The sequence below is a fragment of the Malaclemys terrapin genome, chromosome 1, assembly GCF_027887155.1.
Source record: "Malaclemys terrapin pileata isolate rMalTer1 chromosome 1, rMalTer1.hap1, whole genome shotgun sequence".
NCBI classification, from domain to species: Eukaryota; Metazoa; Chordata; order Testudines; family Emydidae; genus Malaclemys; species Malaclemys terrapin.
Genome location: NC_071505.1, coordinates 293,572,801 through 293,596,333, shown reverse-complemented (window position 1 = coordinate 293,596,333; position 23,533 = coordinate 293,572,801). Strand labels below are relative to the sequence as shown.

Below are 23,533 nucleotides of genomic sequence, written 5' to 3'. Positions count from 1 at the left end.
ACAGGGAACGGGGGGGTTGGATGGGGCAGGAGTCCCGGAAGGGCTGTCAGGGGACAGGGAACGGCGGGGTTGGATGGGGCAGGAGTCCCGGAAGGGCTGTCAGGGGACGAGAAGCAGGAGGGGTCGGATGGGGGTGGGAACGGGCCACGCCTGGCTGTTTGGGGAGGCACAGCCTCCCCTAACTGGCCCTCCATACAATTTTGGAAACCGGATGCAGCCCTCAGGCCAAAAGGTTTGCCTGCCCCTGGTGTAGACACTACCTACTCTGATGGGAGGGGTTCTCCTGTTGCCATAGATAATCCACCTCCCCAACAGGTGATAGCTGTATCAATGGAAGAATTCTTCCATCAACCTAGCACTGTCTACACCAAGAGTTAGGTTGGCTTAACTACACCACTTGGGTGTGGATTTTTCCCACCCTTGAGCGACATAGCTCTGGGTCAACCTAAATTTGTAGTGTAATCCAGGCCTTGGAATGGGACAGAGTAAAGATGCAGGAATAACAAATTAAGAACAGCTGTTCTCTGGGGACAAACTAATCAGTGAGACTCTGAACACATGCTAGTGGGTGCGTCTGCTATTTTCTTGTTATAAGAATGCTAAATGATTCTAATTTAGTATTGAATCTCTAATAGAACATAAGTCATTTAACTCTAATAATGCAGATAATGTAACTTAAGAGACTACTACCTGACTTTATCTTATCTCAGAATTTCCCTTATGCTAAAAGTAAATAAAGTAAATCATGGCATTTTTTGCTTTAGCTAATGATTGAATGATGTGCTGGGGCGGCTGCCTGGGAGACCCTTATGATTTTTGACACCAAATTGCATGCAAGAAAGAGTGGTGATTTCCCTGACTCTGATGGGAATTAATCTCCTTTGTGGGTACTGCTATATCATCCTATGCCACAGTTGATTTATACCTTCTGCAGAATATATATATTTTTTGCTTTTGGAATAGACCAGATTTCACCAAAAGGCAGGTATCCTCAAAGGGATGTTATCTTCAGACTTGCACCAAAAGCTCTTCATTTGTCATCCACCTCCTTCAAATGATACAAATCTTAACACTGTGCTGTATTTGCAATATACTCATATTTTGTTCCTAAAAAAAAAAACAAAAAAAAACCACACCATATTTATTCCTAAGAAAGTGCATACAGTAAGTTTGCTTTCTTCTGGAGCATCGCCTCCTGGAATTGTTATGATAAAGAACTTCTGTTTTATAGGAATCTATTTGCTCATCAGTTACTCCCCAATGTTCTTTGTGAGCACATAAACAGGATCAGGGAGAAGAGTTTTGCAGGAGCCCCTTGTTCTAAATACAATGTGAGCAACATTGCTGCTGATAAGCTTCAGTTTTTGTTTGTTGAGTCATATGAATGGTACAGTCCCAAATTGTCATCAATGGAAAATAAAGTTCTCTATTATGAAGGTGCAGGACAAGTAGTGACAATAGGGGAGATGGCATGGCCTAGTCTAGTGGACAGGGCACTGAACTAGGAGTCAGACCTGGGTCCCTTTCTGTCTCTGCCACTGGCCTCCTGTGTGTGTTTGGGCAAGTTGCTTCATGCCCTTTTCCCCTCCCATCATTTGTCTGTATTGTCCTTTAGATAGTAAGCTGCTATTTGCAGCAAGGACTGTCTCTTCTCATGTGTTTGTACAGTGCCTAGCACAATGGGGCCCAATCTCAGTTAAGATATCTGTCTGCTACTCTAATACAGGTAACTAAAATGGTAACTGATTTGATTTCTACTTAAAGGAGACCTGAAGGTGGAGAGAATGGGGGTTTGTGCTCTCTTCCCCTTCTTTGTGATTAGAAAAAAGGCTTGAAATGTAAGGCTTTTCTCTTCAGAATTTGATTTTTTTCTGTTTTTACCTTAGAAATCTCAGGAATGTCAAATCTTTTGTACCCTGTTTTGCTGAAGGTCTCCGAGGCGCCAGAAACATGGATTGGGCATTCCCTCAAGGCCTGCTCCAAAACCCATTGGAGTTAATGAAGACTTAAATTAATTTCAGTGGACTTTGGATCAGGTCTTTGGTTATTAAATGAAATGGTGGAGGTGCTGAATCTTCACCAAAAATACTTTCAGTTCCATAGTTTGTCAGGCATTTTGGATTAAACAAAAGGTAATAATGTGAGTAAAAGTCATCCCCAGCCCTCAGTGAATTGGGTTTCCTTTCATTGGTATCTGATATCCTAATCGTATTAGCTCCTCAGTCATCCAGGAAACATAAGGTTGACAAGGTGTGAATTTCTGGTGTAAGGGTGGGAAAATCAGGCTGCCCTGGTATCATAAATAACTGCTCCTCCACCCCCTGAAAAACCCCCTCAAACACATTTGTTTCTGTTTTTGTTACTCTAAAATCAACATTGCACATGTGACAGACTATGTGGCTCCACCCTCACATACTGTAGTCTCTCTCATCTGTAAATGGCTAATGTCATGTTAATTCAAAACATGTATTGATCCTGCAGTGAGCTCCTTAATGGGCAGACCCCATTGCAGGATCAGGGACTTTAACAATAATTAGTTATTTGGGACATATAGTTTCATAAACACTGTGACCACTTGATTAATGTGGCTGTGATGATTGTGGTTTGCTCCAGTTAGGTGCTTTGTTCACTGAACCAGGCACAATGTATTTGGATCCTGGCTGGACAGCGGCGGCTCCAGGCACTAGCGTTCCAAGTGCGTGCCTGGGGCGGCAAGCTGTGGGGGGCGCCCTGCCGGTCCCTGTGAGGGCGGCAGTCAGGGAGCCTTTGGCGGCATGCCTGCGGAAGGTCCGCTGGTCCCGCGGATTCGGCAGCAATTTGGCGGCAGGTACGCTGAAGCCGCGGGACCGGCGGACCTCCCGCAGGCATGCCACTGAATCCGCGGGACCAGGGACCTCCCGCAGGCAAGCCACCGAAGGCGGCCTGTCTGCCGTGATTGGGGTGGCAAAAAAGCTAGAGCCACCCCTGTGTCTGGAATAGACAAGAGAAGAAACAAACTCACCCATGTTTGTAACCAAGTACAGCTAGTCATGCAGGTTTGGATAGTTTAATCCTGGCCAAGTCAGCAAACTGTTGCCAGGGATTGTTATGCATTGAAGTTGCATGGAACTATCTGTCTTATTGCAAACAATGTAGGCTTTTTGGCATGTCTCATGAGTCTGATGATGTTGGCTAGAGTAGTGGTCATCTGGAAAACAAATGCCAGAATGGGTTGAGGGGTTCTAAAGATGAAGTAAACACTCTAAAAATGTCCTTGCCTGTGTTAATACTGAGGGGTGAAAACATTATTTACTGTAGATCCTAATTCCCCCTCCTCCCCCACATCAGTTAGTCCTCAGAGGTGCTAGGGTCCTATCATTTGAGCCCTGCAAATCCATGGATATCCTTATCTGTGGATGTAGATGCGTATATATGCGGACCATTTTTGCAGATTGCGGATCGGATGCGGATACAAATTTTGTATCTATGCAGGGCTCTACCTATCAGGCATAGTGGAATAGGTCTTTGTCAAATTATGACTTCTGTTTTTGCAATCTTTTCCATTCTGTGTGCTGACTACAATTTTGCATTCTGTGCTGGAAAAGCCGTTGTCAAGGCCAGTCTGTTGCGCTGCATTCCAGACTGGTGCCCAGCCCAGGAAAGATGCTTGACACCTTGTTGAGTGACTATAATTTAAAAGCCCCAAGACCATCAATTTTGACTGTCTTGCAACTGCACCCAATCCCATGGAATAATGAACTCTCTACTCAGAAGTCTGACGGGGGGAAGGGGCTGGAATGTCTCAGTTTGGGCACCTGGGAAAAAAGCATAGACTGTATTTAAGAAGGGGTGTTTCTCAGTGGAGCAGGGCCGTTCACTACCACTTCCAAGAATATCTGGAGGGAGGGGGAGAGAGAGGGACTCTCTACCTAGCCTGAATGCTGAGCATACCTTTGATGCTCAGAAGGATGAGATAAGATTGGAGGACTGGTGTGTATCTCACTCTCACTCACACACACACACCCCTCTCCCACCCCCCCCACCCCCCGGACATTTGTTGTTTTGCAAATATATGTAATTTTCTAGTGCTTGTTAAAGTAAAGTGACTGTGCTTAAAAAAATTCCTTTGCTGAACCTGTGCTCCTTGCCTTTCTGCCATGTTGTCCCCAAAGGGATTAAACTAAAAGCCAAGAATGACCAGAGAGTAGGTGGAATTCTGAGGGAGTGTGTCAGCAACTTAAGGGCTCTGGAGGCTGAGGTACTGGTTCCAAGGTCTGGGGGAGGCAATCCCACATCCAAAGGAAGGGCTCAGACATGGGCGGCGGGTGAACCGGGGGCTTGGGGAAGCTAGCCCTCGGCTGGCCGGTTACTTCTGCCTGGGCCCTGCCCCTCTGCGCCCCCCCCCACACTGGAACACAGAGTCGCCCCCTCACCAGCCCCAGGCTACCTGAGCATCCCCCACCAGGCGGGCGGGCAGCACGAGCACTGGCTCCAACCGCCCAGAGTCCCTGGCTGCAGGCCGGCTCCCACTAGCCTCAGCCCAGGGCAAGGGCACCGGAGTACTCCCAAATGTGGGGAGGCCAGGGCCCCCTGCCCCTCCCCCTCTGCCTGAGTTGGAGGCAAAGGCAGCCCTCTACCTGTGTCCCAGGCCCCCTGCCCAGTTCAAGTGGAGGGTCTCAGGCTCCCCACAGCTGCCCGCACAGTTCTCACTGATCCGGCTCTGGACGGGGCCCTCAGAGCCACAGCCCAGCCATGATAAGAGCTGGGCAGGCAGCTGTGGCGGACCCTACACCTGCCCACATTGGGGGGGGCCCAAGCAGACCCGTCCCGTGTCTCTGCCTCCCAGGTCCCCCACCCAGGGCAGGTGGGGCCTTGGGGGGAAGAGAAGGGGAAGGGGGCGTGGTCTGTCCCAGTGAAAAGTGGATGGGCCAGGCCCCCCCACTTTCAAAAAGTGGGAGGGCCCTGGCCTCCTAGCCCCTCTGGTTCCGGCACCCCTGGCGTGGGGCCTCAGCCACAGGGGAAGGAAGCGCCACAGCAGAGCATGGTGGGAAGCAGGAGAGTCTAGGGGTGGAGTGTGGGCGGGGCCACGCAGGCAGTTTGGGGTGGCTCCGCCTTCTCCTGCCGCCCATGGGTATCAAAACAAGGCAAGATCTGAGCCTGGGAGCGTGCTAGGAATAGTAACCAGGTTTTCCCGAGACCCAAGTGGCTTAGAAGCACATGCGATTCAGTAGTTAGGTTCCTTCACAACCAGCTGGTGTCAGTCAGAATGTGGACTGGGCCAAGTTTGAAAAAAAGATCATTGCAGGATTAGGGACTTTATTTTGTTAAACCTGAGAGATTTTTTTTTGGGGGGGGGGAAGCACCTCATTCAGCTCTAGCAAAGAAAATAGATTCATAGATTCCAAAGCCAGAAGGAACCACTGTGATCATCTAGTCTGACCTCCTGTGTAACACAGGCCAAAGAACTTCCCCAAAATAATTCCTAAAGCATCTTAAACAAAACAAAACAAAAAAACTCTTGATTTTAAAATTTGCCATTTGCTTTGGTTCTTTATACTATGCTTAGAGCTTTAAACTTACTGTGCCATCTCAGAGATCATACAACTTCCAAAATCCTCAACTCGGCAGGAAGCCGAAAGACCAGAAATGAACTGCTTAAGTTTAAAGTGGGAATTATACCAGAGTGTTTTCTGGTTGGCATTCCATTAATTGTCAGCTAGATTCCTACCTGAAAGCAAGCTTCGTCCCTCTCAAATCCACCCCCACTATTTAAATGTTGGTGTGATTCCTGCTGTCCTGTCTCCCACTGCTAAGGAAAAAAACCAGGAAAATGAAAGGCTTGATGTTTAAATCCAGACAAACTGGTTGTTAATGGAATTTGCTTTTTAACTATGAATCTGTTTCTACTTATCCTGTGAAACTTCCTCTAAGGACCCCTCCAATAATCTCTGATTTAAAAGGGCCACACTAAGGTCCGTCCATCCGTCCCCTCCCCCATGACTTCAGTACAGTTTAATTTGAAATGCAAATCTCTACCTTTGCTAGGTAACTGTTTAAATGAATTGCTTTTCCTGGTCTTTGAGGTGATAGGTGTGTGGCAAGCAAAATGGCTGTTACTTCCCTTTAGCTTTATTTTTTTGCCTAGGCTACTCAGAGTAACCAGTTTCCTAATGTGACTGTCTGAAATGTCCTTTCCCAGACCCCAGCAGGGTTAGAGCAGCGATGCACAGTGCCTAGCAAGCAAATTGACAATTTTGTCCAAGTGGGTGAGGTAATTTCTTGTATTGGACCACCTTCTCTCTCTCTCTTTCACTAACAGAAGTTGGTCCAATATAATATATTATCTTACCCACCTTCTCTCTCTAATATCCTGGGAGCCACATGGCTACAACACTGCATACAGTTTTATCTGTCACAGTTTGCAACATGTTGCTGTCAGGCCCCACCTAGCTTCCTCCTACAGACTGTGTGTGCATCCCTGCTGTTCTAGCTAGCTGGCACAGTTCTCTCCTTCCACACCTTTACCTGACTAGGCAGGTGGACATTTATCCTACTTGGTAGCTACAAAGTATGGCTAGCTCACTCATACTGCAACGGTGCATACAGTGATCTGTTGCAGATGTAAGTTGAGGCTGCAAAGATGTTAAAATCTGAAAAGGAAGTAAAATTTTTAGATTGTTATAAGTTTAATCAAATGCTTTGGTGAAACTTGGCTGAGTTAAAACTTGAATGAGAAGACAGACTTCTAAAGAGGAAAATACTCTTACTTAGTGTGATCCTGTGTTAGGTCTTTTTGTCTTCCCCCGCCTTATCCTAACTAAGTTCCTTCAGCGAGAAATGGAACCCTTTTGTAGTAAGATGGGGAGGACAGGATTACTTTATCTTCAATGTATGCAGTGTTGTTGTAGCCGTGTGGGTTCCAGATAGACAAGGTGGGTGAGTTAATATCTTTATTGGACCAACTTGTGTTGATGAGAGAGACAAGCTTTGGAATTTAAACAGAGCTCTTCTTCAGGTCTGTGTCACAGCTAAATACAAGATCAAACAGTTTAGCATAAGTAGTTAGCACATATTATAGTTAACACATTCTAAAGGACCATTCCAGGTGAAGTGTCCAATTATAGCCAAATAAAAACACTTAACGTATTGAGAAATGTTCAGTGCTAAGTAGTTGGAAGGGATGACTTGCATAAACTATTCTTATGTGTTTTCGGGAGTCTCTCTCTGTTCATGATAGTTTATCGTTTTAAGCAGAAGGTCTGTGGTGGAGATGGTCTAGTTTGAAAAAGACAGACTGTTTGCTTGTCATCTGGATGTTCTAAATCATTTTATATTGTGGTATACCCAGAATGTGCCAGATGCTGTGTGAGTACATAAGAAGCCAGGCCCTGCCCCAAAGTCATTTTAACTGAAACAAGTCAATACATGCAAGGTAGGGAAGAGAGAAACAATATACAAGCAAAGTGGTCAAGGTGGTGGTAAGCACAGGTCTTATTATCATATGCTCCTTTAAAATAAATAAATTAATTAAATATATAATATATTTGTTGTGACTGTATAAACTATCCCCTTGCCCCTCTATCTTGTCAATATTAGTTGGCTAATTTCTTGTAGTAGTGGTTCTTAAGGATTTGAATACAAAATACATATTAGAATATGAGCCAACTCATTTTAATGAAGGTGAGGCTTTAATTTCAACAAGAATTAAGACCCATTCCAGCACATCATGTTGATGTGATTGAATGTAGGTACTCAAGAGCTATAGAGAAACAAAAGTATGCTCTGCTCTGTCATAAAAAGGTGCTGAAAGGGATGAGATAGTGCTTTTGTTTTCTATATTAATCAAAATCACCAGTAAGCACTGTAAAAATGAAAACAGCAGCTGCTACGTTGTAAAATGAGAAATGCTGCATCTCTGCGTATGGTGGTCCTACATATGCTATCATGCAGTAGGGATTCAGGAAATATGGAAATATACAGCAAAGTTTTCTGAACTTCTTGCATTCATGTGAAACCAACACCCACACTGTCTGCAGCTGGCCCCTGTATGATTAGATCCCCACTGAAACATGTATTGTGCTAGTGTGAGTCTTATCTTCCAGCCAGTGGCTAACAGTTCTGAGCACCATTAACTTTTCATGTGCTTACTGTAATAACACATGAAGTTTCCCAAGGGTAGCATACGGAGTGCCCTGGCTTTGCCATGTGGCTTTTCTTAACTGCTCGGGTCCACACTCCTGTTTGTAGTTCACTGTGGTGGTATTTTATGTGTTTGGTAGTGTATTAAATGAACAGCTTTGGGTTTTGCTTAGAATTCTGAGGCAGGTTTACAATGAAGTTATGTGTTGCAGTGTATTTAAGCTTTGTTTCCCCTAAACTTGACATACTTTCTCCAGGTTGCCTGGATAACTTAAGTACTGTCTGTATTTTCAAAAGACAAAGGCCTCTCAAACTGTCTCTACCTTTGATAATTCTTCCCCCTCCCACCCCCTGGTGACAGTTTTGGAAAACAAGGGCAAGTTTTTCTCTTGGAAAGCACTTAACATATTGTGGCTAGTGCAAAGAAACAAATAACTAATAATAATGCTTATTGTTATGCCTACAGGTGCTACTTCATCTTTAAGCATAGGAGCTATTTCCTTGAACCGTTCCTTGCAGGATATCTTCATGCTTCCTGTAGATGTGGAGAAGGTGAGAGCATTGCTGTCCTGGATCTATTGCACCAATATTCTAGTACAGAATAATCACTTATGAATAATTATACTTGATTGTTTGTTAGTCAGTCTACATAGAACTGATTCCTTCTGATCGGCTTTAGAAGAACAAACTTTAGTGATGCTAAAATTAGTCTTTTACAACTTGCTGTTTTTTCCTTTTTATCCTGTTTTAGGATGAGCATTCTTACAAATGAAAATTCAGCCCAAGCTTTTCAATATTGCCCCATCTACACACCCTCCTTTCACTCACTCCAGGGAATGTAATACTTTAAAGATACTCCCTTTTCATTCCAAACATTTTCCAAACAACATTTTCCCCTTTCCTAAACCTCCATTTTATCTGCATTATTTCATGCTATTCTGTGAAAGTATAGCACAGGATTTGTTTTGTGCTTGTGTTATGTGAAGGAGTAAATAACACTTCCTTATTCACTTTCTCCACACCAGTCAAGATTTTATAGACCTCTATCATATCCCCTCCTAGTCATCTCTTTTCCAAGCTGAAAAGTCCCAGTTTTTTTAATCTCTCCTCATATGGAAGCTGTTCCATACACCGAATCATTTTGGTTGCCTTTCTCAGTACTTTTTCCCATTCTAATATATCTTTTTAGATGGGGTGACCAGAACTGCACGCAGTATTCAAGGTGTAGGCATGCCATGGATTTATATAGAGGCATTATGATATATTCTGTTTTATTATCTAGCCCTTTCCTAATGGTTCCTAACATTCTGATAGCTTTTTTGACTGCTGCTGCATTTTTAGCAGATGTTTTCAGAGAACTATCTACAATGACTCCAAGAGCTCTTTCCTGATTGGTAGCAGCTAATTTAGACCCCATCATTTTGTCATCCTGCCTATCAGTGGCAAAGCAGGGAATAAAACCCAGGTCTCTTGAATTTCAATCCAGTGCTCTGTCCACTAGGCAGCACTGCCCCCTCTATATACATGATCAGGAGTCTGTCATCTTAGAGGAAAGATCAAAGTGCTCAGTCATTATGAAAGGGAGAGGGGAGAATATAACAAGTATTAAAGGGTTCAGACACCAGGGATGGTACAAGGGGTTTAACTAGAAGTAATGGGATAAAACTAAGAGGGGGGAAATAAGATGAATATCAGGAGAAAACTTCCTGACAGTTGACCTCTATTAGACGACAGAGTAGTCTCCCTGGGGAACTGGTAGAAGATTGGACAAAGCACTAATCTATGTATTGAAGGTTACAATCCTGCCCTAGGAGGGAGAGGGAATAGATGACCTAATAGGTCTTCTCCACCTTTCTTCTATGACCCTGAGCTGTTTCCTAAAGGGAAGGAGCTCAGTGTATAAAAGGAAGGTGGCAAAAAAGGGGTGAGAGCGGAGTTCATGTAAATGCAGCCTGACTGCTTATGTAAGTTCCTCAATATGCAAGTACCCACTTGGCAACACAAAGTCTTGCAGGAAAGTTCTTAACCATTGGACATGGCAGTATTCTGAGATCTGCCAGTGACCAGGTATTAACCCCCATTCAGCATCCATCAAACTTTCTCTGAACCACCTTGCTATCAGTATTTCCCCTCCAGGAAAAAATGACTGTTTAATTCTCTTTCCTTTTTTAATGGTATGTCCCAAATCTTGTTGAAAGGTTTCTGTGGCAAACTGTTAACCAAAGAAGTAGTGATAATCGAACAACATGTCGTTTAAAATACAGTTTCTTCAGGCACCCATGTGAACTTCTTGAGACGTTATATGAGGACCTGTACTGTTGAGAAAATGCCATTTTATTGGAATTGTTTAGAAATAAAATCTGTTGTTCACCTCTTTGTCCTAAAGATGGTTAAAAAGTTGAAGAATGTCTACTGAAGTTTTCATTTTTAATTGTTCTTAAGTGATGATAATTTAATAGAGCTTATTACTACAGCTTTCCATTACACTGCTGTGAAGAATGTTGCAGTTACAACTGGTGCCATTTTTAGAGCAGTAACTCAATTTTTTAGTGGATTATTTGATATCTGCATTCACAAGTTGCAACACTAGATCCTGAGGGTATTTTTAAGCAATGAGCTTTCCTATCAGGCCCTGAAGTTGCATGCAAGCAAGCAAGCAACTGCACAGTGGGAGCCAGGGGATCTGTGTTCTGTCCCCGGCTTTATCAACAATTTCCTGCGTGACCTTTTGAGCTAGTCATACAAGTTTCCATTTTTCCACCTGTAAAATGGGGTTAATTATACCTTGCAAACATTAAAGAATTAAGTCGGTGAGATAGGCAAGTGCTTTTGCACTTCTGTTATCATCCCTCATCTGAGAATCTCAAAGTAGTATTAAAGCCTGCCACACCTCGCCACTTCAAAATTAATATGCACACTAATGTGTTTATATATACGTCACTCCTTTAATTAAATCCTAGTAAATACGCTACATGGTTTAAAATATGCTTACTAAAATTTATGTTGTAATCTTGGGAATAAGCCCTTAAAAATGCCTAAATATACACACCTGCCAAGAGAGTACTTAATTAAGCATTTTAAGTTTCTTCCTTTTGATTTAAAAGAGGGAAAGAAAATAAATGCAACAAATACGCTTTAAAAAAATTAAGACAGACATAAATTGAGTTTCTTGGATACTGTACCTTTTACCCGCATTGTTTTATTTTAATTTCCTGCAGCTTCTTATTAATGGCCAGTTATGCTTTAACTATGCATTTCTTGGCTTGTTAATGTTGGGAAGAGAAGCTGACACTAATTACACTAAGAAGTAAATTAGTAATAAACATTCCTCTTTTCTGTGTCCAGGAGAATGCACACTTCTTTGTTGCAGATATGATCATAGCATCTTTGGAAAAAATGAAGTGCGGTATCCTAAGTCAACATGCAGAGCCCTGGAATACAGAGGAAACCAGTGGATCACTAGGCAGCTATCAGACTGATTCAGAAATATCCTCTTATACCAGAGTAAAGACACAATCCGCTTCTTCTGCTTCTTCAGACAGTGGCTATGAAGGCAAGTTATTTAATTTTAACCCATAATGCAGTACTTCTTGCCTGCCTTTGTGTGATTACCCTACAGAAAGAGTTGGAATAGGTGTTTCTCATAAGTGAATTCCTTGTCCTGTCTAATCTTCACTGACTTCCCAGACAGGCTGTCAAAAATAAAAGGTTGCTTGTCCTATGAGATGTATCCCTGATAAATTTGATTCTCCAAATGATTCCCATGCTTGCCAGTTTTTCTTTAATATTCACATCTGTGTATCTTTTTTATGGTTTGTATCTCTCTTTGGAGTGTACCCGGGGATATATGTAGTTCTTTGTGCTGGACTGTGATTCACTAGAAATTGTAGTTCGTGTTCCTTGTTAGTGAAACTGTCAAGTTAGGATTTAAAAAAAAAAAAAAACACCTTCAAGTGCAACGTTTGTAATGTGTGGTTTCTTCATCTTCCTTTTTTGTATTACGGGATATGGAGTCTGACTATCATCATTTACTTTATAACTTACTTCATTAGTTCATGGATCAGTCACTAGACATTTGAGTAGGATGAAATCTCAAGCAGTATTTGTGCACATGTAGTATGAGTCAGGGTAACAAAGACTTATGGTATTGTAACACTACAGTACATGAATTTGTAAAACGGACATGTCCCAAAAGGGATTTTAATACATAGGATAACATGAATCTAAATGATGTAACTTCTTGGGGGGAAATCACTGAAGTAGAAGTGTGTGGAGTGGGGGAAGCACATTACTATTAAATATTTATAATTGCAATAGCTAATACAGGCTTCAACCAGATCAGGCCCCGTTGTGTCAGGCACTTTACAAATACAAAATAAATGACAACCCTTCCCCCAAAGAACATACAACCTAAAAGTTCATTCTACATTTAGTGTGTGGCTTTTGTTTGATGGAGAGGGAGGAGAAGACAGTGACAGAATGTTTAAAATAGTGCACAGATCAATATATTAATCCCTCCATGAAACTCTTATTAATGGATCATTTACTTTGTTAAAGGTTGTGCTGTGCTGCAGGTCAGCTCATCAGTAAATCCACCGTCACATCATGAGGCCGGTAGATTTCACTGCGATAGTGACTCAGACGATGAATTTGTAATTATTGGTAAGACTTTCAAACTATGCAGCTGCAACTTACAATGAGTCTGGATAGATTTACTAACTACTTCAATGCCACTTTTCCAGAGCTACATGTTGCCATAGTATGTATTTTATAGTACAAACTCACAGGTGTATGATAAAATTTCTCTCTTGGTAATCATGCACTACTAATAGGAAAAGTTGAAATAGCTTTTCATAAGTGCTAAAACTCTGTCATACATAATAATAATAAAGGAGTTCATTTCTACAGCAAGAATACTTTCCAGTGGTTGACGTGTATATTAACGTGCACATGCAATGTATGTGGTAGTGCCCAAAGTCCACACACCACAGATTCCCCATATAGCCGCTGAGACACCGGAGTTCAATTCCCTGCTTTGCCACAGGTTTCGTGTGTGATCTTGGGCAAGTCATTTAGCATCTCTGCTTCCATTACCCATATGTAAAAAATCTGAAAAGCTAACGCAATTCAAGAGAAAGAAGGGACCAGTCTTACAGAAGAAAGGGACATCATCAATAGGTGGACAAATTACTGCTCTGATCTATAAAATCACCAGACAAATGGAGATCCTAGTGTAGACAGCCCAGATTCAACAGGGGAGGATTACTTTCCAATACTGCGTGAAGAAATGGAGACAGCTGTGAAATCACTCAAGAATGGAAAGGCTACAAGTATTGACAATATCCCAGCCGAACTGATGAAATTCGGAGGAGAAATAGTAATAGATGTACTCACCAAGATCTGCAACAAGATCTGGCAGACCGATGAGTGGCCCTTCACATGGACATAGTCACTAATCATCACTCTGCCAAAGAAAGGCAACTGTATCAAAATTACTGGACCATAAGCTTATTTAGCCATCCCAGCAAAGTGATGTTGAAAGTCATATTGAACAGATTGGAGAATATCATCGCTGAAGAACAGGCTGGCTTTCGTGCTGGAAGAAGTACCACAGAACAGATTTTCAATCTTTGTGTTCTATGTGAGAGGTACTTACAACACCAGCAGGACATCTACCATGTCTTTGCTGACTTCAAGAAGGTGTTGAGTACGGCACGAAGCGCTCTGGGCAACCATGAAGAAATACAATGTTGGTTGTAAGCTTATTCTTACCATTAAACAACTGTATGCCAAGGCCAGCAGTGCAGTTCTTGTCAATGGCACAATAGGAGAGTGGTTTCGCCCCACTGTTGGAGTCCAGCAAGGTTGCCTTTTTTTGCCCACACCGTTCAATATCTACTTGGAGCGCATAATGACTGGTGCCCTAGAAGATCACATATGCACAGTCAGCACTGTGAGGGCGAACAATCTCAAATCTTTGGTTTGCTGATGACATTGGGATCAGCTCACATATCACTGTCAGTGGACAAGAGCTGGAGACAGTGAAACAGTCTTTGGGGGCAATCATCACTGATGAAGTATTTGGGGGCAATCATCACTGATGAAGGATCAAAGGCAGAAATTCTGGCAAGAACTGTGCAAACAGCAGCAACAATGGCAAAGCTAAAGCCAATTTGGAGGAATAAGAACATCTCCCTGGAAAACAAACTGAAACTGCTGCACGCACTGGTCATCTCCATTTTTCTATATGCATGCGAGACATGGGCCCTTATGGCAGAACTTGAACGGAAAATACAGGTGGTAGAGATGAGATACTTCCCTAAAATCCTGGGCATCTCCTACTTCAACCACGTCACTAATGAAGAGGTGCAGAACATCATCACCCAATGCACTGGGTCATATGAAGACCTCCTGACAACTGTGAAGAAGCACAAGCTGAAGTAGTACGGCCATGTAACAAGATCTGGCCTATCCAAGATCATCCTCCAAGAGACGGTACAGGGGAGGAGGAGAAGAGGTAGACAGAAGAAGAGATGGACTGACAACGTAAAAGAGTGGACAGGAATGGACTTTGTGGAGACTCAAGCACTGACACACAATCATCAGGGGTGGAGACAATTGGTTGATTGCTCATCAGTGATGGTGCCCCAACGACCAATGCGGTTATGGGAGTGATGATGATGATTGATGAAAATGGGATAATAGCACTTCCTTACCTGACAGCCCTCTTGTGAAGATAAATATATTAAGAATTGTCAGGTGCTCAGATACTACAGTAATGGGAGCCATATAAGAACCTAAAGTAGATAGAATACAATGGTAGGAGGTGGAGGGTTTTTGCTTTTTCCCATCCCATCCCATCTCCTAGAACTGGAAGGGACCTTGAAAGGTCATCGAGTCCAGCCCCCTGCCTTCACTAGCAGGACCAAGTACTGATTTTGCCCCAGATCCCCAAGTGGCCCCCTCAAGGATTGAACTCACAACCCTAGGGTTAGCAGGCCAATGCTCAAACCACAGAGCTATCCTTCCCCCCTTTTGTAGGGCTAACAAATTTTTCCTCCTTTTCTGCAGAACTTGAAGACTTGGAAAATATTGCAGCATCTCTAGATAAAAGGTAACTTTTTGTATTTCTCATAACTTAGTAAATAGCCGGGTGGCAATACTCTTCCCTGCCATATTGTGATTCTCCTAAAGAGAGGCAGGAAGGGAACATAGTTGGTTTGATGGCTGTGGCACAAGGGTCCTAAAGGGCATAGGTGAATCAAAGTGGGGGGGAGGAGGGAAGGTGTGTGAGGAATCTTCAGGGATGTGGAGGACACCAATCTATTTATGAAATGCTGCCATTCGGCTTGCTTAATTTTCAGATTATCTTTTGATCCGGGCTGCAATTCTGCTGAAGTAACAGCACAGAAGCTTTACCGAGAGTTCAGGAAACATTGGTTACAGACAGAAACTAACGTTCAGCTGTCTAGGTGCCTGAACAAAACTAAGGTGAAAGTAAGTCTTTGAACAGAAAACAATGTGCTTATTATTCAGAGCGTTCAGTGCAGCTGCCTCATTGGCATGGGGAGAAGGAGGATGCTTAGAATGATATAAATGTGTGTTCAGGGTTTGGTTATTTTTAAGCAATTTGGGGCGAGGGAAGGGGGAGTCTGTCTTGGTTAGAAAGCTCTAATGCATTTAATGCAATGTAGGACAATCATGTAAATGGGATCTCTGTGAACACAAGAAGTCCTTCAAGAGTTGCTACTAAACATGACTTTGGGTATCAAAACTGTGATTGTACTGACAGCTGTGGAGTGTTGAAGGTGACATTTCATTGCATAGTCTGCAAAGCATGTTAGCTTCTGTTCAACTACTAGGTTGCAGGTTAAATTCCACACTTAAGTCTGTCTTTCTGTCTTCAATAGTATGCAAATAAAGAAAAGATTCCAAAGGAACTTGAGTCTAGTGGGAATCTGGCAGAAGAAATAAAGGTCAAAGCCAGATTAAGAGGAACCGCAGATTGGGCCCCACCTAGGTTTCAAATAATATTTAGTATTCACCCATCACTCAAGTAAGTCTCAAGTACTTATCTGTCTGTGGGACTAGTCATTTTGTTTCTGTTATACACTAGGCCCAGTCCAAAGCCTGTTGAGATCAGTGAAAAGATTTCTGTTGATTTCATTAGGCTTTGGATCAGGCCTATTGTTCAGTACCTTGTTCTCCATTGTTTCCCTGGAAGTTATGTAGTAATGCCTACTTTTGCTGAGTCATTATGTCCTGACTAACACTGTCTATATACTGTTACTCAATATGGTGAGTTACTTTTTTTGAGGGTTGTGGGGTTTTGGTTTTTTGCTTCCCTGCTGGCTCAAGACTTTTTTTTTTTTTCAGCAAGCAAAAGACTACGCAGAAGAATTATGAATCTCGCTCTACTTAAAGTGCTGTCAAATGCACGAAGTAAACAAACTAATAACTTTTTTTTTCTGCCAACTTCTGTTAAAACAATCTTGGGTGTTACTTGTAATTAATAACGGTTACAAAATGTTCAGACAAATGTGGCTTTTTTCCGGGTCGACAGTATCCCTTTAAGCTTTCTTAAAGAAAGAATAGGGAAGTATCATACTTCTGGCATACCATGATCTCTGGTACCAGTGTCTGCATATTCTACAAAGATTAGCTTAGAGTTCCACTGTAAAATAGCATACAGAACTTTTCTTTTACAACTGACTTCTCTTCCTACATTGTGGGTTTTTTTTGAGTAACATGATCAGACTTCCAAGTTGAAAATATTCATAAGCATTAGTGCAGCTGTCATTCTGGGAGAATGTAACTGATCAGATATGCTTTTGGATAGTCTGATTTAATTTTGTCTGTCTGTACAGGAGAGATGCAGTTGTAGCTGCACAGAACTTTACTTGCGCTGGTTGTGGAACCCCTATAGAACTCAGTAAGTATTGAAACACAAACACAACCCTCCAGACATACCACACCAAGCAACCCCCAGTTGTTTGCCAACCTGTATTCCTGCGTTGACAGGATAAATTTTGCAGTTCTGGCAATACCTTAACTAGAAGAAAACACTCCAGGTTGGGGATGCACGTAGCACAATGCACAATAGGATCATATCACCACCTGAAATGTTATTACAGCCTGAACACAACGCTCTTCTCCATCAGCTGTAGGCTACTTCATAGCACTCCTATTTATCCATAGTTAGAAGTGGTGACTTTCAACAATAAAACTGGAAGCATTATTTATGATGTTGTAAAATAGCTTGACTTTTTTGAAGTAGGCTAATAAGTAAAATATAAGTCTCCAAGCTGCAAATCATAAATCTTAATTAGAAAATTATTTTGAAATAGAATTCGTAATCCTTACCAATTGATACTGTCAACTGGCCTTAAAAAGAAAGGGGGTGTATAAGTAGTTTTCTTATTTTTAAAGGCTTGACCAGAAAACCCTGTTGAAGTTATACGAATCTTTGGGATACTTTTTTCACAAACTGCTTAATGCATTGTAATGTTCAGATGTATCCACTTCATCGGGTCTCATTGCATGGGAAATCTCTGAAATGAGTGTAAAGCCCTATACTGGGTCCATTATACAAAGAGAGGCATTCGCTCATGCCTGACAGAACAAAATTAATATTTGAGTTGACATCAGGGACTCAGAGAATCATTAACAATAACTATGCAAAGGAATTAGTGAGGTTACACCTGTAACCACAAGAACCAATCCTGAATTTGTTTTGCGGGAAGCAGCCAAAAGTGTTTCCAGTAAAGATCTGTGTAAATTTTGATGGTGATAACTATGATCAGTCTTACATAGGCAAAAGAGAGGTTTCCATATTTAATTCAGAATACTAAATCTGACCATGAGTCTACCTCTTAAAAAAACAACCTCCCCCAGCCTGTTTTTCTGTAGATCTGACTTATTTATTACTGGATTGACGCAGTTAAAAGGCAATACCGTAATTCTTTAACGAACCATTCTTCTAAAAACTATCTTCATTGTTGACCTTCCACAGAATACATCAGGAGACTCCGCTATTGTGATTACCTGGGGAAGTACTTCTGCGACTGTTGCCATAGTTATGCGCAAACTTCCATCCCTGCCCGAATATTGATGAAATGGGACTTCAAAAAGTACTATGTCTGTAACTTCTCCAAACACCTGCTGCTCAGCATATGGCAAAACCCCATCTTCAATGTGTCGTGTATCAACAAAACCCTCTATACAAAAGCAAAGGAACTGAACAGAGTCAGGGTAAGTGCAGCTTCTTTGTAATTGAAGGTGTGTGGCATTGTCCTGCACACTGCCAGAAGAATGACTAGACCCCAGGAATCTGGTTTAATTAGGTTGCCGCTTTATTAAGTAACATATCTGGGAACTATCTGGCAATAACTCATCCAGTGCAGGCCATTCTTCATTTGTTAGCTGTACCACCTGCAGGGCAGGAGGTCTGCTACCAGCCTCCCTTTTCTCCCGCTGTTCCAATCCATCTGGTACTAGCACCGTCCACTCCTATGAGGGTTAAAGGGATGGGGAGGAGGGGGTTTTCTCCTTTCTGTACCAGACATTAGGAGCCCCAAACCTATTTCCCACCTTGTTTAAGAGATGCCCTCTCCTAATCCACTTCCAATTTCAGTTTATCAGGGAATTGGATGCCCTGTTGAACAAGTACCTGCCACCAGGAGACACTAGCAGTTTGATTGGCTGCCGCTCTCTGCCCATGAAGCAGCTATGTCTGGCCAGCTGGGGAAAGAAAACAGTTGGCTCCTCTAAGGATTTCACACTCCCCCCTGCCCTTCTTGTGGGCACACTGACCTCCCTGTGGGTTGGGGAGAGGAGGGTGTGTCTGTGGCTGACTGGTTGGACAGAAGGGTGCAGCACAAGTCTATTGGCTCTTGTGTACCCAAGGGAAGGGCTTATAAACCCTTCCCTGGAGCATAGCAATTGGTTCTATATAGTCTTTGATTCTGCAGGAACAACTTGCAGCTTCAGGTTGTATATTTTGGCCATGCATACTCACTTGTGGGGCAGGCCTTTTGGTGCATTATATAGCTGATCTGTCTAACCCTCTGCTGTATTTTTCCTAATTTTAAACTAAACCTGCTGTACTGGTGAAATGCTAGTTTTTAAATATCACTGTCTAAATTAGTGCTCTTAAACACTTCTGAATGTTTAAGTATGCTGCTCTGCTTTTCATTTTAAATACTACATTTTCCTACCCTTCATCCTTTAGGAGATACAAGAACAGCTTTTGCATATTAAAAAACTACTGAAAACCTGCAGGTTTGCTGAAAGGTATGGAGCATGATTAAGTATAGTAAATACTTGGTAAAAGTACAATAGTTGTTCATGGAGCTTCCCCCTCCAGAAAAAATTTTAATCACGCACTTTTTAAGGACATTAGTTCCATATGATCATCAAAAATTCTGATATCATCTTCCTTTCTCCCGCAAATTTATCTATTGCAAATGTCAAGTGATAGTGTATTTTATAAGGCAGCTTGTTTTTTCCCCCCAGTACCTTTGTAGAAACCCCTATGAGACATGATTAGATGTGTGTAATTATTTTTGGCAGAATTTTTTTTCATCCTTCTGATACTATTCCTCTTGGAGGAACAATGTGAGTGTCCTTGCTCAGCAATGTAATTTCTATTCAAAGTTTTTCTAAGGTGACTAGAGTGGTTATTCCATATGTTGCTCAAATAATGGCTCTTTAGTAGACTGTATTCATTCCATCTTCATTTAACTAATGACACAAACCAAGCTGTAGAAAATGTGCATATTCTGTCTGAGTTAGGCAGCTCTGACTACTTTCTTTCATTGCACAATCAGCCTAACTTCTCTGTGGTTGTAGGGAACATTGGTGCGTTTAAAGAAAAATAAGATGTTCTTCCAGCAAATTTTATTATTTTTTGTCTAAATCAAACGCTTGCCTGCAATGCTTAATGTAATAACTATAAAATGGAAAAATAATGGACCTCTGTTTTGCACCTGCAATTAGTTGTGGGTGCATATCATAGCACTTGGACATTGAGCTGAGTTCTAGGCAAGACATTTAAATGCTATTGCTTACACCCACAGAATTAGAGGTCTTTTATAAACCAGGCAAGTAAATAATTTTTTTTTTTTAAAGTAAACTTTTAGTCTCTCTCTCTCTACTATAGGGATAGGGACAATAATGATTCGATGACTGATGAAAATATTATTGTCAAAACTAAGCATTTTTGATGCACTCCTTCTCCATCCAGTTATGGTTAGCAAATGAAAGTTAAAATGTACAATAGTGGTCATCTTGCGCTTGTTGCAATGGCTGTATAGTCTAAAAGGCTTTTTAATACACCCCCACCACCAAAACCCCCCAAAACAAATCAAAACCAACAACAACCTACTGCTTTTTTATGCATTAAAGTAGCAAGTTATCTATGCTGTTTCTGTGTGAGCATTCTATGGATGATCAGTGAATTGGTGGGATTATTGCATATGACTTGATTGATGCCTAAACAATTGAGAACAGATTTTTTTTTTTTTTTTAGTTTAAATACTTATTGAACTCAAACTTTGGGAGAAAAAGCTATATTAAATAATGACCCCCATACACCCTCACCCACAAGTCAAGAAAGTTCTCACTGTAGCCTTCCAACGAACACTCCAGCAGAAACTGGATAGGCAAGACTTAATATTCTTTCTTCTAAGGGTACATCTACACTACAGGGGGGAGTCGATTTAAGATACGCAAATTCAGCTACGTGAATAGCGTAGCTGAATTCGACGTATCGCAGCCGACTTACCCCGCTGTGAGGACGGCGGCAAAATCGACTTCTGCGGCTTTCTGTCGACGGCGCTTACTCCCACCTCCACTGGTGGAGTAAGAGTGTCGATTCGGGGATCGATTGTCGCGTCCCGATGGGACGCGATAAATCAATCCCCGAGAGGTCAATTTCTACCCGCCGATTCAGGCGGGTAGTGTAGACCTAGCCTAAGGTTAGTTAAGAAGCAGGAAAAAAAAAATTATCACTTTCAGGCTTTTTGCAAAATTCACAAGTTTAACTCCGTTAAACTAAGTTCTGCTCTGTATGGAGATATCAATTTTATGTTCTTCCTGGTTGATTAGACTTAGCGGTCTCCACTTAATTACATGTTTTGCTAAACATGCTCTCAATAAACATGTCACTTTGTAATTTAACTTTTTTTTTAATCTGTAGTGTATTGAAAGAATTTGAACAGGTCTCCAGCCACCTGACGACAGAGCTGCATCTGTTCTCAATGGATGACTTGGTGAAGATTAAACGAGGGCTGTTAGTGCCTCTTCTCAGGGATATTCTAAAAAGCTCCATATCTCATGTAGAAAACTGTGAGGTAAGGAAATCTCTGTGTCTGGTGTATAGCCTGAAGAATAGCCACAACTGACCATATATTTTTATAAATATGAACTTTTAATAAACATCAAAAAAGTAATGAACTTTTTCAATTCTTCTAGCTTTGTCAAGCCAAGGGATTTATTTGTGAATTTTGCCAGAGCTCGGATGTACTCTTCCCATTTCAGATTGCCACATGTAAAAGATGTACAGGTATGTTCCAGCCCAAATCTATTGCTTTCTTGTGAGCGTGTGCGCACATGCATGTATAATGTTTCAGGCCCTGATTCTGCAAGGTGCTGAAGCACGTGAGTAGTCCCACTGATTTCAGACTGTCTTGTCTCAGTGAGTTTATTGTATATTTGAAAACTTGGGTGTGTCGTCTGAATGTAAGTTAAAACAAAATTCAAGTGTGTTCTTGGTATGGGTTTACATATCTCAGTTTGAGTTTGAAATAGCAAATGTATTACTGTTACATTGGATTTTTCTGGACCTAATCCAGTGCCCATTGAAGTCAATGGAAAGACTCCAATTGACTTCAAGGTTCATTGGCTTGGGATCAAAATATGGAATTAACCTTGTTACTTTGTGCTTCATTGTCGTGGTCATGAGTTGTCTTCAGTTACTTTCATATCTGGATAAACTACCATCCTACAAGGAATACAATTATTGATGCAATTTTTCCCACCTGCTTGTGTGTGTAAACAGTTTGCAAAGCGTGCTTCCACAATCAGTGTTTCAAGTCTGGAGAGTGCCCCAAATGTCTGAGAATAGCTGCTCGGAGGATGTTTTTGGAAGCTCCATCTGTGGCGATGTGAGACTGGATTACTATGAAGAGGTATGCAGGTTTCTGTGTATACCTCTGAAGAAACTAGATACAGATACATATAGTGTCTGTCTACAGATTGGATAATGTTGTTTTAAACATTGGTATTTTTAAATCATCCTGCCATGTTAACATTTTTTAATGTGACTTTTTAAAAAAAGAATAAGGTTTGAATATTATGCTTGAATACCTATCCTGACAGAAAATAGTTTTTAATGTGATCAGTTTAAGTGTATGTTAATGCCATCATTAATATTTTGCTGCTACTGGTTTTTTTACTCTTTTGTTTCTGAACTTAAGTTTTTATTATTATTATTATTATTATTATTATTGCTGTTGTTATTTTATATTTGACAAGTTGACAATTCCCATATGTAACTTTGCATGCAATGTAGAGACAATAAACAAAATTGAAAAACTCTTTTAACCTTGTCAGATTTTTATTACAAGCAAGAAGTGATAAAATGTGAGGAATTTTCTCTCCTCTATTGAACCTATACTACAGAAATGCCTTGACTTGCGAGTTTGATTTAAAAAAAAAACAAAAACAAAAAAAAACCTGAAAATGTTATCCTGGTAAGCATCTTAACTCAAAATGGTGGATCAGTTTTGTTTTAAAAGGAGACCCGCGCTAATCTCTACAGCAGCACTTTCCAACCTGAGAGATGCCAGGCTACTTGGGGAGGGTGTGTAGAGAGAGGGGGAGAGAGGTCCATGACCCTGAATCCACTCTGTCCAACACTGCAGGCTTGCTGACTCCTACAGGCCAAGTACTGGGTATCTCTTTGAAAACTGACTGTTTTCCTTACCTGCTCCTGCAGATGCTTCTAATGAAGCCAGCCATGAAAGCGGCACATGCACATAGAAGTGTTGAACTGTTGCCTGAACCTATATCACTCCTACTCCTGTGGTACTTGCCTCAGCAGTGACAGCACACATGGTTCAAGCTTCACTGCAACACGAATGGACACCCACTGACAGAGATCCCCAAAACTTACAGGAAGGCAGGCACACATGGTTCAAGCTTCACTGCAACACGAATGGACACCCACTGACAGAGATCCCCAAAACTTACAGGAAGGACTATTGTGATTTATTGTAGATATTGATCTGGATAGCATGTCCCAAAGGTACTTTCACCCTAGCTAAATGCCTTTAAGACACTGGATCTGCTTCTGTCATTCAATGTCTAATTTCCTATGGGACTTTCAAACACCCTTCCTCTGAAATATCCATTC

The 23,533-nt window shown here is 41.7% G+C and overlaps 1 protein-coding gene across 4 annotated transcripts in view; it reads left to right on the top strand.

The window, feature by feature from the left end:
• The window catches only part of RUBCNL (rubicon like autophagy enhancer), a 40,215-nt gene extending 17,535 nt beyond the window's left edge, over window positions 1-22,680 (top strand). For 3 of the 4 annotated variants that reach the window (XM_054014521.1, XM_054014529.1, XM_054014538.1), the window contains exons 5-16: window positions 8,585-8,670; window positions 11,464-11,671; window positions 12,676-12,780; window positions 15,190-15,232; window positions 15,483-15,615; window positions 16,029-16,174; window positions 16,986-17,050; window positions 18,131-18,369; window positions 19,349-19,410; window positions 21,317-21,470; window positions 21,592-21,682; window positions 22,178-22,680. In XM_054014521.1, coding sequence (XP_053870496.1) covers window positions 8,585-8,670; window positions 11,464-11,671; window positions 12,676-12,780; window positions 15,190-15,232; window positions 15,483-15,615; window positions 16,029-16,174; window positions 16,986-17,050; window positions 18,131-18,369; window positions 19,349-19,410; window positions 21,317-21,470; window positions 21,592-21,682; window positions 22,178-22,287 — 1,442 coding nt within the window. In that variant the 3' untranslated portion in view covers window positions 22,288-22,680. The remainder of the gene's footprint in view (window positions 1-8,584; window positions 8,671-11,463; window positions 11,672-12,675; window positions 12,781-15,189; window positions 15,233-15,482; window positions 15,616-16,028; window positions 16,175-16,985; window positions 17,051-18,130; window positions 18,370-19,348; window positions 19,411-21,316; window positions 21,471-21,591; window positions 21,683-22,177) is intronic. The other variant, XM_054014545.1, reaches the window with a different exon arrangement.
• Window positions 22,681-23,533: the final 853 nt, after the last annotated feature.